The 14,910-nt window shown below is 57.0% G+C and overlaps 2 protein-coding genes across 2 annotated transcripts in view; both read right to left on the reverse strand.

Moving 5' to 3' along the window:
* The window catches only part of CUL7 (cullin 7), a 14,074-nt gene extending 3,770 nt beyond the window's left edge, over nucleotides 1-10,304 (reverse strand). Inside the window, exons 1-19 of the mRNA XM_034648257.1 lie at nucleotides 9,879-10,304; nucleotides 8,460-9,047; nucleotides 7,739-7,890; nucleotides 7,099-7,599; nucleotides 6,443-6,581; nucleotides 6,147-6,343; nucleotides 5,612-5,840; nucleotides 4,857-5,094; nucleotides 4,663-4,768; nucleotides 3,539-3,766; nucleotides 3,157-3,247; nucleotides 2,861-3,032; nucleotides 2,587-2,692; nucleotides 2,220-2,315; nucleotides 1,871-2,046; nucleotides 1,402-1,535; nucleotides 896-1,078; nucleotides 518-624; nucleotides 258-440 (exon numbers count right to left, since the gene is read on the reverse strand). Coding sequence (XP_034504148.1) covers nucleotides 258-440; nucleotides 518-624; nucleotides 896-1,078; nucleotides 1,402-1,535; nucleotides 1,871-2,046; nucleotides 2,220-2,315; nucleotides 2,587-2,692; nucleotides 2,861-3,032; nucleotides 3,157-3,247; nucleotides 3,539-3,766; nucleotides 4,663-4,768; nucleotides 4,857-5,094; nucleotides 5,612-5,840; nucleotides 6,147-6,343; nucleotides 6,443-6,581; nucleotides 7,099-7,599; nucleotides 7,739-7,890; nucleotides 8,460-9,039 — 3,618 coding nt within the window. The 5' untranslated portion in view covers nucleotides 9,040-9,047; nucleotides 9,879-10,304. The remainder of the gene's footprint in view (nucleotides 1-257; nucleotides 441-517; nucleotides 625-895; nucleotides 1,079-1,401; nucleotides 1,536-1,870; nucleotides 2,047-2,219; nucleotides 2,316-2,586; nucleotides 2,693-2,860; nucleotides 3,033-3,156; nucleotides 3,248-3,538; nucleotides 3,767-4,662; nucleotides 4,769-4,856; nucleotides 5,095-5,611; nucleotides 5,841-6,146; nucleotides 6,344-6,442; nucleotides 6,582-7,098; nucleotides 7,600-7,738; nucleotides 7,891-8,459; nucleotides 9,048-9,878) is intronic.
* Nucleotides 10,305-10,593: 289 nt separating this feature from the next.
* MRPL2 (mitochondrial ribosomal protein L2) lies at nucleotides 10,594-14,874 on the reverse strand. Its single transcript, XM_002914475.4, has 7 exons — nucleotides 14,618-14,874; nucleotides 12,684-12,852; nucleotides 11,984-12,125; nucleotides 11,756-11,871; nucleotides 11,573-11,683; nucleotides 11,196-11,269; nucleotides 10,594-10,841 (listed from the first exon to the last, which is right to left on the reverse strand). Exons 1-7 carry the CDS (start codon nucleotides 14,711-14,713, stop codon nucleotides 10,629-10,631), a joined length of 921 nt encoding a protein of 306 aa, XP_002914521.1. The 5' UTR covers nucleotides 14,714-14,874; the 3' UTR covers nucleotides 10,594-10,628.
* Between the last annotated feature and the right edge of the window lie 36 nt (nucleotides 14,875-14,910).

The raw sequence follows: 14,910 nt of genomic DNA on the forward strand, positions 1-14,910 counted from the left end.
TCCCACTCCCCCTGCTTGTGTTCCCTCTCTCGCTGGCTGTCTCTATCTCTGTCGAATAAATAAATAAAATCTTTAAAAAAAAAAAAAAGATACTATTAGGACAGCATGCTGCAGGTCACTGTGTTCCTTTTGTGTTTGAATTTTCAAACACTTGGTTCTGTTCAAGCCCTGGTCCCCGCTGAATGGGAGGTGTTGAGGAGGGGGTCGGAGTGTCTGCAGGGAGGGGCGTGGGGCAGAGGCGAGGGCGGGACACTCACGTGGGCAGCTTTGAGGAACGGGAGCTTCAGCAAGCCGCCAGCACAGCCGTTGTGCAGCGCCAGCAAGAAGGCGGCCCTGGGCCCGAACAGCTCGGAGCTCGACTTCTGCAGGTTATGGAAGTGCTCGCAGTAGCGCGGCACGAAGTCCTCATCCCGCCAGTGCGAGGTCAGGAAGGTGTTCACCTGCAGGGAAGTGGCATGAGGACCGGCGCCCACCGCCCCGTCCCACCCTCCCTGCCCTGGCACCTGCTCCCGCCCACCTGCTCCTCCACCACCGCCCGCCAGCAGCGGGTCAGGTTTCTCACGATGCTGCTGGGCAGCCCCCGGGTGGCCAGGGAGCTCCAGTCGTGGCTCCGGTTTCTGCCCTCTGTGGAGACAGGGGAAGGGGCGGGGGCAGGCAGGGGCAGTCCCTCAGCTCGGCGCTCCCCAGGAAGGGTGAGCCCTGCCGCCTTTCTGGACACGCTGCCACCCCAAAATGATGCTCCTGGGCGGGGGTGACACACATGGCGAAGACGAACGGCTGAGCGGGTTGGGAGGGAAAACGTGTGCAGGGACAGAAGGCTGTAGGGTGCGAGTGGAGTGGGGGGCCATGGAGAAACGCTTCTCACCGAGCTCCCTCCCGAATCCCGGGTACTCACTGGGCCGGGGAGTGGCCACAGCCGGAGGGGGCGCCTCACAGGGCTCCACGTGCACCAGCAGGTGGGTGAGGCGGCGCACCCGCGAGGAGAAAGCAGCTGCGCGGCTCTGGGGGTTGTGGGCAGCCTCCCGACACTCCAGGTACTGGTCCAGCAGCCAGCCCAGGGGGCTGATGCCATCCTCATCTGGAGGTGGGGAAAAACAAGCCAAGGCAGGGCGTGTCTCCAGGGCAGTGGGAGAGGCTGGGCTGGACAGAAGCACTGAGAATGAGGGATCGGATGGAAGGTACAAGGTGGTGGGGATGCAGGCAGGTAACAAAGCCCCCGTCTTGATGATGGCAGCTGGCACCTGGGAGACACGGGAAAGGAGCTGGCCCTGGGCTGGGAGAAGAGGGGCCTTAGGGTACCAAACCAGCACGGGTACCAAAAGGGCCAAGTACATAATGCAGGTGGCTCTAGGGCAGAGCAAGAAGGGGCTGGTTAGTGGGGCCAGGGGTCAGGATGGTTACCGGGCGAGGTGATGTTCTGCACCAGGGGGCTGACCAGGGCCTCCCAGCAGGTCTTGCCCAGTGCTTGGGCAGCCTCGTCATCAGGGAGGAAGCGATCAGCAAAATTCTGCTCTTGGCGCAGAGCCCCGTTGAGTCTGGGGGTGAGGATGGGGGAGGCAGGCGTCAGGGGCTCCAGGCGTACATTGCCCTGGTGTCCGCCCAGCCGAAGACTGCCCGGCTGGCCCCTAGCCACCAGACCAATCTCTACCCAGTACTTCGAAGCTCCTCTGTGTTACCTGGCACATCCCACTCCCAGCCCCCCAGAGAAATCTCCTCTTCATTCTTTCCTTCCCCAAACCATAGAACCCTCCAGCCCCCTCCCCAAGCACATTAACCCTCTGTCAACACCGACACTGTCCGTAGGCCCGTGCCCAGGGTACTACTCTTACCTTTCCCACACACACGGCCACGCACACGCGCTCGCACACACCTCGAACTCAGGTGCAGGAGGCTCCTGCGGTCCTCTGCTATGTCCTGGCTCCAGGCCTGCGCCCGAACCATGTAGAAGAGACGTGTGTGACGGCACAGCTGCTCCCGAAACACCGGCCAGAAGGTGGGCTTGGGGCCCAGGACCTCCAACCCCCGGATGCGCGTGTCGATGCCGCCCTGCAGGGGGCACAGGCCTGTCTTCACCTGCCCCACGTCCCCCTGGGGGTGCGCTTTGTGCCTTACTCCCGGAGCTGCCCACTCCCCAGGCCAGAGCTCTGGCTCAAGCTCTCCAACAGTTACAGAGCCCAGAGCTCCACACCCCCAGACCAGACCCCAGGCCCCCGCTGAACCTGCTGGCAGCGCTTTATGCGGATCTGGACGACGGGCCAGAAGCGGGTCAGGCTCTCCAGGAGGATCACCCGGCTGGCGGAGGGCATCACGTTGACCTGGTACGGGGCAGAGGGGCCGTCAGCTCCCCGTGTGTGGACGGGCGCCTGCTCCTGTTCCCTCCTTCCCTCAGCCCAGGTGGGTGTGGGGTCCTGACCAAGGGGTCCCAATGCCACATTCACTGCTCAGGGCCTGATACCATCAAAACGGCACAGGGAGAAAGGACTCTATTTCTAGGGGACTCCAGACAGGGAAGAACTTAGGCGTTCAGGAGTCAGGGCGGGAGGGCGGACCCTGTGAAGGGTGATCTAATGGCACGGCGCTCCCTACCGAGTTGAGTTCTGTGTTAAGAGAGTTGGCACTGTCGCCCCCAAACACCACCACCCTGGCCGGCATGTAGCTCGAGTCTTCACCAGCCACCAGCAGAGTCAGCTGCCTGGGAGCCGGGATGAGGAAACCATCAGAACCGGAACGAGTTGTGTCCTTGTAGACACAGCCAAGGGGACTCTCTGGTCACGTCTGGGTTCGAGGGGGGCAGTGGCACTTCCCCTGAGACAAACACGAGGACGCCACGACAAAGTGAGCACGTTGTGGGGCGTGCTACCTGATGAGGACGCCCGGGTGCATGTGCAAGGTGATGTAGTGGGAGCCGGCGCTGCCGTTGGACTCCCAGTAGGTCTTGGGGTTGCGGTCCGTCAGCTTGCTGGCCCGGTGTGGGTTGGAGGACACCTCCACCTTCTCCCAGCACTTGTCCTCCTTCACTTCCACACTGGAGCCTGGGGGCAGGGGGGCAGGGGTGGCTGTCACAGCGTGGTTAGTTGAGAGAGAGAAGAAAGGAAAGGGACCGGGGAGAACAAATACTGGGGTGCGAGCCAGGAGAAAGCAGATGGGGGCACAGACCCTGGCACAGATGCCGGAGGAACACGTCAAAGAAGGGGATGTTGATGGGTCGGCGGGTCCGTCTGTGGTCTTCGATCTGGCCCAGCACCATCTGCAGCCGCAACATCAGAGAGAAGGGGTGTGGGGAGGAAGGAGGAACACACGTGGAGAGCACACGCAAACATATGGAGGAAAGACCCAGCAGCAATGGGACTTCCTCCAGAACCCTGGCGCGGCAGGACCAGGTGGGGAAGGGGGTGCAGAGAACAAACGCCCTTGGGTTCACTGGGCTCTCCTTCCTTTCCCAGCTGCAGGAACACACCCTCTTCCCCCACCACTGCGCAGGGTTCATGTTCTTACCCAGCTGCGAACCCACAAGCCTGCCCCCGCCCTCCCTCCTGACCTGGATACAGCCTCCCAGGATGTTGGTAGTGAGTTTCCGGTAGAGGTGGGCATGCTTCTCACACTTGAACACCATGTCCCGCAGCTCCTGAGCCAGCTCCAGTTTTCCCAGGTGCTTTTCCAGGGCCTTGGAGATGGCATCTCGGGCTCCCAGCTGATTCAGCACCACAGCATAGTCCCTGCTCACGGAGGCTAGGCGGTGCAGGAAGAAGATGAGCTCCTGGAGCACCTGAGGTGGGGGCAGGGCTGGTGACTAACGGGGATGAGGCCCGGGCCGCGGGGCATCTTCGGGAGTATTTACTATGCACCCACTGTGGTGTATAGGGGCTGGGGCGACCGCAGGAGGGGGGAGACACAAGGGCTGGGTGGAGTTAGAGAACCCAAGGCAAATAGACATGGAAAAGCTAAGAGATGCTCTGCCATCCTGGGGTTCTTGACGACTGACTGTGTTGGCAAGAGGTGCGGGAGCTCCCCAGGTTGTTCCTTCGAGGCCATGTCCCGAGAACCAGTGTGGGGCTGCATCTTGAGATGCTCAGGCTCCAAGCACAGATACCCAAGGGCAGGGAGGGGGCGGGGAGCGAGTCCACCTCCGAAATGAAAATCTGGGTAACAGCCGAAGGTGTGCACTGCAGACTGCCAAGCCTTCCAAGCCCGGGACCCCTCTATGGCGGGGGACCCTGAGATGTGACGTGCCCTCTGCCTCCTGCATCCCCGTCCCCCAACAGGCCCAGCCAAACAGGAGCCACTGAGGCTTCTTATGTAATACAGACAGAAGCTTCCGTGTCAGAAAGGAGAAGGCAAGTAAGATCATACACTTGGGCTTATTTATATTTGATAAAGACACTTAGGAAGGACACATAAATTAATATGAGTGGTAACTATTCAGTAAGGGGCATGGAGAGAGGCACTGGGAAAATTGGATGGAAGTGAGAACAGGTGGAAGTGAGACTTCTCAGTGTAGACCTTGTTATACTGTTTTGATTTTTAACTCGTATGAATATATTACCTATTTGAAAAAAATGAAATTCATTGTGCGCTCTGGAGCCTCGCCCAGGGGGCCTGCCTCGTCAGAGGCTGCCTTGTGGCCTCTCCCTCCAGCATCTCCCCAGAGCAGGGTGGAGGTACCTCTCGGTCAGTGTCGGGTGACCGCAGACAGGCCATGCAGGCGTCCATGGCCTCGTGCCAGGGGAGCAGCAGCGCCTCGGGGAAGTCCACCAGCTGCATCAGGATTCTGGGGAGTGGGGGTGGGGAGGCAGGAGGAGAGATATGCAGCTAGCCTCAGAGACCTCTTGGCCCCATGTCCCACCCCACCCCCTCACCTCAGAACGCTCAGGTGCAGGGGCTTGTTGGCCGCCGGGGTGCCGAGGCTCTGCATCAGGGTAAGGAAGGGCCGGGGCTGCCGCTGCAGCTGGATCAGGAACGGCTTGATCTCTGTCTCCTGGGGGCCCCCTGAGCTGAGGGCTCGCTCCAAGTCCAGGAAGGTTCTCCCAGGCGGACCGCAGCCCTCCATCAGTCGCCACAGAGGAGTGTCGGGATACTGAGTTAGGGATTCTTTTCCTACAGGAAGGTGGACGTCACAAGAGTTGGCCATTGTCAGTGAGGTTAGGATCAAAAAGGACAGACACATTCATAACTCCTAATTTCTCCTAAAAATGTTTTTTTGGAGGGGGTGCCCCTAAAAATTAGTTTGGGGATCTTAAGGCATCTCTTAATGTATTTATAAGACAGCTCTGTGACAAACCTTATGTTTTCTATTCTTAAAATAGCAAAGGAGCCTCCCGTCTGCAAATAGCAGCGTGTTTCTCTGTATCTAAAGGCATGCAATGATTTGGCTTTCTCTACAACAGAAAAAGTTCCATGTGGGGGCTTTACGGGCTTCAGATCTCGTTCAGTGTTCTGACTTTCCATCCTCCCCCGCTCGCTGGACGGAGCAGCTCTACACTTCAGCTTCTTCCTCAGGTGCCAACTCTACCAGACAGGAGGGCACCAAACTGGGCACAGACACCTCTCCTGGCCTGAAGGCCTCCTCGAGGCCAGTCTGCAGAGCCGCTGCAAAGTCTGTCTGGCGCCCCACCTTCCACTCCGGCTGCACGTGCTGATTCCTGAGGCTGGGCCTGGGCTTCCAGCAGTGTTGGGTAAGCTGGCTGCCCCGCCAGGGCCTCAGGCCCATATTTCCTGTAGACACGGCAGTTGAGCAGGTCCCTGAGAGCGCTGTCGTCGAGCCGCTGTGGCAGAGCCAGCAGCAGATCCTGGGCCAACTCTATGGGCACAGTCAGCTCAGCCAGGACCTCGTCATCCAGAACCTGTTGTCGGGGAGAAGGTCTGACTGCGGGTAGCCCTCCCGGCACAGAGGCTCCGGGGGATGCTCGGTACCCCGACACTCCTCTGGTGTGGGGATCTCTGCACACACCTCCTCCATCCTGAACCTCTCATGGCTGGCAGCTGCCTCCTCCCACACAGCTTGCCAATGCCTCCGAACATTCGAGCTCCCTCCCCTGCCGCCCCTTACACTGTGGACCTCCACTCCCCATCCTAAGCTTCCCAAATGTTCTCAGTCCCGCCCTTGCCGCGAGCCCTCCAACTTCTGGGTGTCTCCAGGCTGGCTCTACCTCCCCATCCAGGTTCTCCTGGAGGATCTGGAGAACCTCCTGATGGTCGGGTCCGTCCAGCTTCTTGATGAAGAAGAGGAGCTCCCACCACTCCGCCTGGGAGAGGTGTTCGCTCTCTTCAGCATCTTCATCCTCGGGCAGCACGCAGGGCACCGCATAGAGCTCTGTCATGGGCTTCCACCGCCAGGAGGGCAGACCTGTGGCAACGGGTCAGAGGGCCCAGGGATGTCATTGCCCAGCCGGCCAGACCACAGCTCCTGTGCTCAGCGCTGACCCTGCTTCCTCTCCGGGCTCACCTGAACCCAGGGCTCCACGGACTGCTGCCCCATGGTACTCATCAGCCTCAACCACATCCTCAATGTCTTCCTCAAAGCCCAGAATTTCCAGCATGTGCCAGTGTACCCAGTAGGTACGGCCCGTCGACTCCCACAACACCTGGAAGATATGGGGGAACAGAGAGGGAAGGGGAAGAAACGGCTCACTTAATGGCTGGCTGTGGCCCAATGATGAGGACATACAACTCTCTAGCTGACCACCTGGCAAGGTTTGGAACAACCTCCAAACAACACAACGCTGGCATGTGGACGACATGAACACACACACAAAGGCCGCCTTCTCCTATGGGAATAGGCTCTGCTTCTCCTCCCATCTATCCTTGATGGCTTATGCCCCCACACTTCCTCCTGGCCTCCGCTACTCTCTCCCTGACCCTGACTTTTGGGAAAGTCTTGCTGTATCTGTTTCTTCCTGGGAGTGAGTCTTCCTGACCTCATAGCCTCCCCAGCCCCGGCCCTCCAAATGGCCCCTGTCTCACCTGATGACCCCCTTTAACCATTCCATTCCCCACAGGGGTTCTCTCCGTGGGTGGCCTGTCAGAGTCCCCTGAATGGAAGCCCCCGTTATGCTCCCCCAGCTAGGCCCCCAACAGCATTCCCCACGCACACTCACTCACCTGCACGGGGGGCACGCCGTTGTTGCTCTGACGGAACTCGCCCTCGTCCCCAGCGCTGACCTCCTCGTAGTCATCCAGCATGCGCACTCGCATCCCGGGCTGCAGCGTCTCTCGCACATACAAGGCGTAAGTGTTGCCACTTGCAAACTCAGAGCGTGGGCGGAATCTCCGTGACCTCCTAACAGAGGGCTGGGCCCTGGTGGGTGGCAGCCCCAGGCCGGCCTCTGCCAGCTGGGGCTGGAAGATGGAGCAGGAGGACCGTGCCGAGAGCCCCTGTCTGCTTGAGGCCCAGTCCCAGCGCATGGCCTGCACCAGCTCTGAGATCAGGGTGCCCATGGCCATGCTGAACTCCAGCTCCAGGCGATCCCTTTCGCCACTCAACTCCTCGGGAGCAGAGTTGTTCTGGGCTCCTGGTTCTGCAGCACTGTCATTCAGCTGGTCCAGAAGGGAAGTGACATGCAAATAGCGCTTCACCAGGGAGAAGAGCAGCCTTCCTGGGACCTGTAGGATGCAACCTTTGGCCTATATCCACCTTGTCCCAGCTTTAGCTCCTCTTTCCACACCATCCTTTAAGGATGTGTACATAGGCCTGGTCCCTAGATCTCGTTTATAGCCACCCCCGTATCTCCCCACAGAATACCTGTGGCAGCTGAATGCCCTCGAAAGACATGGGGTGTTCAGAGAGCGTGGCCTGCGCAAACAGAGCCAGCAGAGCACAGCGGCTGTCAAAATCCAGGTGTTTCTCAATGGCTTCTTGCTGGCTCAGTGACAGAAGGATCTGGGTCCGGGTGCCTGAAACCCACACCCCAGTCAGTAACTGCCCCCTCACATTGCCCTTCCCAGGCATCCCTCCTAGACCTCCTCTCTCAGTCCACTCCCTTTGTCACCACACATCAGGGATGACATGATTTGCTGATTTGCTTCAAAAGCCAAAACTTACTATCTTTTCTATACACATATTTCATATACATATATATCCTGCAATAGTCTAATATCTTACCTCTTCCTTTGCATAGAGATCCAATGAATATGAGGTTCTTGAGGATTCAGTCCTTCCTCTTTCTTTTATTATTATTTTTTTGAAGTAAACTCTATGCCCAACATGGGGCTTGTATTCATGACCCTGAGATGAAGAGTCCACATGCTCTCCTGACTGAGCCAGCCAGCCCCCACCCCGCCCCAGTGCTTCCTCTCCCTACAGAGATGGCCCCACCTACCTTCCTACCACCTTTTCTTCCAGCTCAAGGAGAAGGGCAACAGAGCCACTCAGGCACTGATGGGGCAGAGGCTCCTGCCACAGTGCCCCACGAGGCCCCGAGTGGACCTAGCTTCCCCTTCCTTTCTCCCACCCCGTTCCTCACCGGCATCATGGGAGGCCAGGGCTTGGATCATGCGGCCGGCGCTCCAGCGGATCTGATAATCAGGACTACTCAGCATGTGCATGAGCAGGTCCAGGACCCTTGGGTCTTTGAATACCCCAGTCAGGGGCTCGATGCTGGCGTAGGCGCTGAGTACGTGGACCGTGTGGAGCAGAGGAGCGGGAGGGATGGTGCCCACACACTCCTCCAGCTGCCGGAGGGCCCTCTGAATCAAAGACTTCACATCGGTTTCCATTTCCCCCAGCACAGACTGGTCCAGGGCCCCAGCCTCCCCAGCAGTCTCCGGAGGCCGCCCGCTGACCTGGCCGTCCTCGCCCAGCATCTTGTGGCAGCTGGCGTAGATCTCGTCGTCGGACATCCACAGGAGGATGTGCTCAGCCTTGCAGTCCACTTGGCCAGAGCCCCCTTCCCCATCATCCCCACGCCGGAGGATAAGCCAGCGGATCTGGTACTCAGGATGCCCATCGTGGCCCACACGCTGGCGGATCAGCTCATCTGGATAGGCGTGCAAGCCCGGCCCCAGGGGCACTCGGAATTCCCTGTAGCGGAGCTCCCCCACCATGCCGGCACCTGTGACACAGAAGCAGAAGAGAACAGGCAAGCTAAAACGAGAGTGGGAGTTCAGAAAATCAAGGATCTCCAGGAGTTGGGGAAGCAAATGTGGTAACAGCTGTCCCTTTGGGTGGGGTAAAGCAGGGCCCAGGAGTTGCCTGCTGCAGGCTGGGTGGGGCCAGGCCTAAGCAGGGGAACACTGGGGCGTTTGTTCTAAGAACACAACATTTGGTTGAAAGGAGGGTCCAAGGCCCTGCAGCCTGGACTGGGTTGGTTTGGAGCAGTGGGAAGGGGACTGTGGGGGCAGGGCAGCCTTGGAGTTACAAGTGAATCCCAAGGCCCTGGGACAGGCAGCAGCCCTCAGAAGGAGATACATGACACCCTGAGGGGTGTGTGTGGAGCGCGGGTGTGGGGGGGTGTTGGGGACTGAGACCCTGAGTGTGTCTGGGAAGGGACGCCAGGTCCAATGGTTGAAGCGCAGTTGTGTGTCACAGACACAAGAGATCGGGAGAATTGCTGGTGGAGTGGGGTGGGGGTTGGGCAAGGCACGATGGGCTGGGAGGAGAGGCTGGTGGGCTGCAGGCGAGGAGGAGTGGAGACACTGGAGCAGCAAGGCCGGTGGGGGCGACAGGAGACCCGGTAGGTGAGTGGCGGGAGGCAGGTGGACCCAGGGGGCCAGGGGCGCGCGGCAAGGTGCGGGGGAGGGGGCTAGGCCAGATGAACGAGAATCCCAAGGCACTGTGGCCCTAGGCGGGGTGGGGGCGAGATCGGGTGGGCGCGCGGCCGGTGGGCGAGTGGACGGAGGAAAACCCGGGGTAGGGGCAGGGGCCGCGGCGGGGCTCTGGCCACCTCAGAAGTCGATGGGGGTCCCGGCGCGAGGCCTGTCCTTCGCTGAGCTAGGGACGCAGCGCAGACGATGGCGGCGATGCTGGCGGAGATTTGGGCCCCGCCTGGGCCCCCGAGGGGGTCGAAGCCGAGAGGCGGGAGGGGGCGTGCCTCCGAAGGACAGGAGGGCGGGCAGGGGGCGTGGCGCGCAGGGAGAGCACCTCGGGGCTGCCCCTGTCACCGCCCGCCGCACAGGTCAGCGGCCGCTGGGGCGGGGCGGGACCGGGCCCAGCCAGCGGCGCCGCCCGCCCAGCTCCCGGGGCTCCGCCACCCGCCCGGAGCAGCGGCTCATTTCCGCCGAGCCCAGCGGAAAGCTGGGGGCCTTGGGAGAGCGCCGGGGCGGAGTCGCCGGTGCCACCTCGGCGACGCGCGGCACCTCCTCCTCCGCGCCGCCCTTTCCTCTTCCTTTTCGTCCTCCCTCCTCCCACCGGAAATGCTCTCCCCAATTCCCGAAGTCAGAACTGGAGAAGACCTTGGAGGTCCTTTATTCCACCTCCTCCATTANACGGGCCCCCGGCCCCCGCGGGGTGGGGGGGGGAGGTGGCTGGAAATGAGGGGGGAGCAGCTCGTCTTTGACGCATATTGTCCTTTCCTTTCTCCTCTCCCATCTTTTTAGTGCCTGCGTTTTTCCCCCGGTCTAGTATGTACCATCCTCCCTCCCAAAAAACAGTAACAGATAAAAATGGGGGGCGATTTTATTAGAATCCAGGGATATCAGCTCTGGGCAGCTGCCGAGGGCAGCTTCACATAACTCTTCATGGGGGGCAATGGCCGAATCTTGCGGCCAGCCCAGCCCCCCTTGCGGTGCCACAGCCCGCTGGAAGGCCTCTTGCCCAGCCAGCGGTTTCGCCCAGCCTTGCCGATGACGCGTTTGTTGTGATCGACGTTGGATACCCGGCCTACTGTTGCCATGCACGTTTCCAGAACCTGACCAAAAAAGTGGATGGAAGAAAATGTACCACGGGGAAAGAACCTGACATTGTTGCCTGGGTGACTCTGGGAAGGCTTCTTACCCTCACTGAGAGAAGGGAGAGGACAGGAGAAAACCACAGTGTGGTTTTCTGAGTGCAGGTCCTATGGTAGTTGAAAACAAAAGGCACTGTTGCCTCTCGCATTACAGTGCCAGCCTGACAGGGCATGCCTAGTCACATGGCAGAAAGGGACACACCTAGCTCATGGTGGTTCCTAACATAAAACACCTGTGGACTATCCCAGACAAGAAAGGTACATTCCAAAAATTCCTCCTTTGCTGATCCCTCCCACCTGTACCCACGCACACACCTGCATTTGCCTCTTGGAGGGCAGCTGGATGATGGCCGTCCCATTCACTTTCCGTAGCAGCACACCACAGGTCCCTGGGGGAAGGGAGAAGCAGTTTTGCCACCCTCCACAAGGGAAGAGGTGGGGGCAAATTTAGAGGGGGACATACCCCGTACCGTGGCCTTTGGTTTGCCCTTTGGGAGCAGATTCACTGAAGCAGGATGCATGCAAAGTCTTAGGTCAAAACACAAGCATTCTCCACCCTCGTTTTCAGTGTTTTTCATTCTTTTTCTCTGCCAGTGGACCACACGTGGCATCACAGTTTCAGAGAATTGTGACCTCAGGTACCCTTTGGCCTCCCAAATTGTAAGACCCCCAAGTAGTTCCTTTCCTCATACCTGCGGCTCGAATATACTGGGCCCCCCGGCCTGGCTCACTCTCCACGTTATTGACAAGGGTCCCCACAGGCAAGGCCCCAAGAGGATGTGCGTCCCCTTCCCGAGCAGCAACTAAAAGACAGAATTTCATCAGCACCAGATCCCTGCAACCTCCAAGCCCTACATCTGATGGCCATCTCTTACCTGCCATTCGGCCTATGTGGTCAGAGTTGAGGATTATATCTCCAGCTTGCATGCTTTCTGTGGCAATGATCCAGCGTTTCCGGCTGCCCCCAGCAACCAGAGCTATATCTGCTGATCTGTTCAGGGTGAGGGACATATGAGCAGACCATCTAGGCAGCCCTCTATCTTCTGAAAAGCCATAAAACAGTCATGCAGCCACACCATCATCATCTCATATCCCAAACTTGCCTACAGGGATCATAGCGGACCACGATGACCTTCTCCTCAAATGGTCCTGGCTTCGTTTCCAGCTCAGGCCGGAACCGCAGAAAGTCAATCATGCGATAACGCTGCTTGTGGCCCCCGCCAATACCATGCACTTGGATTCGGCCTGTGGTCAGGAAAGTGCAGAGACATGACCCAAATTAGATGAATCAGCTCCCACCAGTAGGAACAGGCCCATCCTGGGCAGAAAGCAATACTTCCTAACATTATGACACAAGCAGAAAATAATAAAAAATTTGTACAGCACAGTGGGGCTAATGGGGGTGGGGAAACCCCTACACGGAGCTTGGTGAAAACATAATTATGATATATGGAAATTACATAAAACCTCCAGACAAAATCTACAAATTACTGAATTCAGTAAGTTTACCGAGAGTGATATATAGTGTTCAACTATTGTAAATTTCTTAAGAACATGCTGAAAAATGTCATGAACTTCATGTGTTTATGTCTGGTTTTCTTCAACTACCTGGATGGTCTTTAGGGGCACAGACCACCTTTATGTTGCTTTGTATTCTACTCTCTCCTTCTTACAGACATACTATATGCAGAAGGAGTCCAATAAACGCTTTTTTTTACATTCCTCTCCCTGTCAAGAAATAGGCCTAGGATCCTAACATGTTTTTCCCCTTTAATGCTTAAATCCTCTTGCTCTTGCTCTCACCTGTGTGGTTTCGGCCCCCAGACTTCCTCATCTTCACTGGTGTAATGGTGTACTTGGTACGACTCTTCCAGGACACAAATTTGGCATTAAGGGCCACGGAGGTAAGCACTGGGCGGCAGGGGAGCAACAATGAGGAAGAGGGCAGCTGGAGAAGGGTACTACTTGTCACCTGGAGATAAAACAGAAATCTCTTTGACTTGAAAGGTAACCAGAGAACCAAGGGTGAAGGCACAGACCAAGTAGCCTACTTCCTTCTAGGAATGTCCCAGACCAGCTGTCCAAAAACTCCACCCTTCACTGCTTGCACAAATACCAGGGTGGAATGTTTATCTAGGTGTTAAGTGTGTTGATTATCTCTCCTCATTTGATCCTCGAACCTCTGAAGTATTTCTTCAATGAAATGTTCTCCCCTTGGTGCATCTCTTTCTAAATTTGGCTCAAGACTCTCCTTCTCTGGGAAACTCTTCCTTCTTTAAACAACTCCCTTTTCCAAAGCTGGTAACTTTCACACATCCATATGCCACCATCAGCACCAGTGCCTTTTGCCCCTCGGCATTACGTTTCTGGGAGTTTTCCAGATGTGAACGGAGGGGAGGGATCGTTTCTGTCTTGTTCCTTGCTGTATTCCCAGCATTTTAGAGTAAGTTGCTTTGGTTTTGAATTTTAACTACGCATCTGCCAAACTCTACCATCATCCAGAAAGGTCCAGAGGAACAATACTTACACTTTTCTGTTCTGTGACTCACCAATCGCCCACTAGGGACATTGAGGATACCTTTACCTTAGGCTCCTAATCTTATTTTGCCCTGCATTCTCTAATCTCAGCAATAATTTATCTTCAGTGGTAAAGAGCCCAGGCCTTTTTTAAAAAATTTTATTTATTGAGAGAGAGAGCACAAGCCTTTTTTAAAAATTTTATTTATTTATTGAGAGAGAGAGCACCAAGCAGGGGGAACAGCAGGCAGAGGGAGAGGGAGAAGCAGGCTCCCCGCTGAGCAGAGAGCCCAACATGGGGGTGGCACCCTGGGATCATGACCGGAGTTGAAGGCAGACACTTAACTGACTGAGCCACCCAGGCACCCAAGAGCCCAGGTTTTGAAGCCAGACTGTCTAGCTCCAGTACTTGGTGTTTGGGACGCCTGGGTGGCTCAGTCGGTTGAACGTCTGCCTTTGGCTCCAGTCGTGATCTCAGGGTCCTGGGATTGAGCCTGGGGTCAGCCTCCCTACTCAGCGGGGAGTCTGCTTCTCCCTCTCCCTCTGATCCTCCTCCCCGCTTGTGCTGTCTCAACAAAACAAAACAAAACAAAACAAAACAAACTTAAAATAAAAAATATTTAAGGGCGCCTGGGTGGCATAGCGGTTAAGCGTCTGCCTTCGGCTCAGGGCATGATCCCGGCGTTATGGGATTGAGCCCCATCAGGCTCCTCTGCTGTGAGCCTCCTTCTTCCTCTCCCATTCCCCCTGCTTGTGTGCTGGCTGTCTCTATCTCTGTTGAATAAGTAAATAAAATCTTTAAAAAATAAAATAAAAAATATTAAAAAAATACTTGGTGTATGACCTTGGACTGCTGATCGGTTTTCTCATATGTAAAATGGTAATGATAACTACCTTATACAGGAGTTGAAAGGAGCTGATTTATTTAAAATATCAATTACTTATGCTTGGCTTATAATTGGTACTCAATGTCAGTTATTATTGAAACCTGTACAGTGACCCGTAAAATACTTTCACTTCCAATACGTCGTCTGAAGAATCCAGCGGCCCTGTGGGACAGCAACACTTACAGAAGAGAAAGCTGAGGCTGAGAGTGATTTAGCCAAAGACCGAGACCGACGTGACTCGAGACAAGACTCACGTCCTCCGCCTCCCATCCCAGGGTGCCCTCTCCGGTGGCCCGAAAAGAAACAGCCTCATTTCCAGATAGGGTGAATTACCTGAGCGGCCGGGAGCAGGCTCGGGCCGAGGGCAGCGGCGGCTGGGGGCGTCAGGCTCAGGGAGCCCAGAGCGCGAGTCATCGCCCTCAGAGCCATGAGGCATGAGGGCACCCAAGCTCCGCCGGGTCAGCACACTACCATTACTTTTACCCAAGGCGCCTGCCGTCTGGAGATGACGCTAACAAATCCCGGTGCCGTCGCTCCCTCATGACGTAAAGAGGTGGGTAGAGAACCCGAGACCAAGGTGGATACACACCTCCTCCTCTCCTCCTTGCGCGTGGTCAAAGCCAATC

The sequence above is a fragment of the Ailuropoda melanoleuca genome, chromosome 19 (genome assembly GCF_002007445.2).
Source record: "Ailuropoda melanoleuca isolate Jingjing chromosome 19, ASM200744v2, whole genome shotgun sequence".
Classification (NCBI taxonomy): Eukaryota; Metazoa; Chordata; class Mammalia; order Carnivora; family Ursidae; genus Ailuropoda; species Ailuropoda melanoleuca.

Coding starts and splice junctions, on each gene's coding strand:
- MRPL2 (XM_002914475.4), bottom strand. CDS start 14,713: ATGGCTCTGAGGGCGATGACTCGCGCTCTGGGCTCCCTGAGCCTGACG. Junction 12,853..14,617: donor GCCTGCTCCCGGCCGCTCAG/GTAATTCACCCT, acceptor TTTTATCTCCAG/GTGACAAGTAGTACCCTTCT. Junction 11,270..11,572: donor CCAGTATATTCGAGCCGCAG/GTATGAGGAAAG, acceptor CCCTTCCCCCAG/GGACCTGTGGTGTGCTGCTA.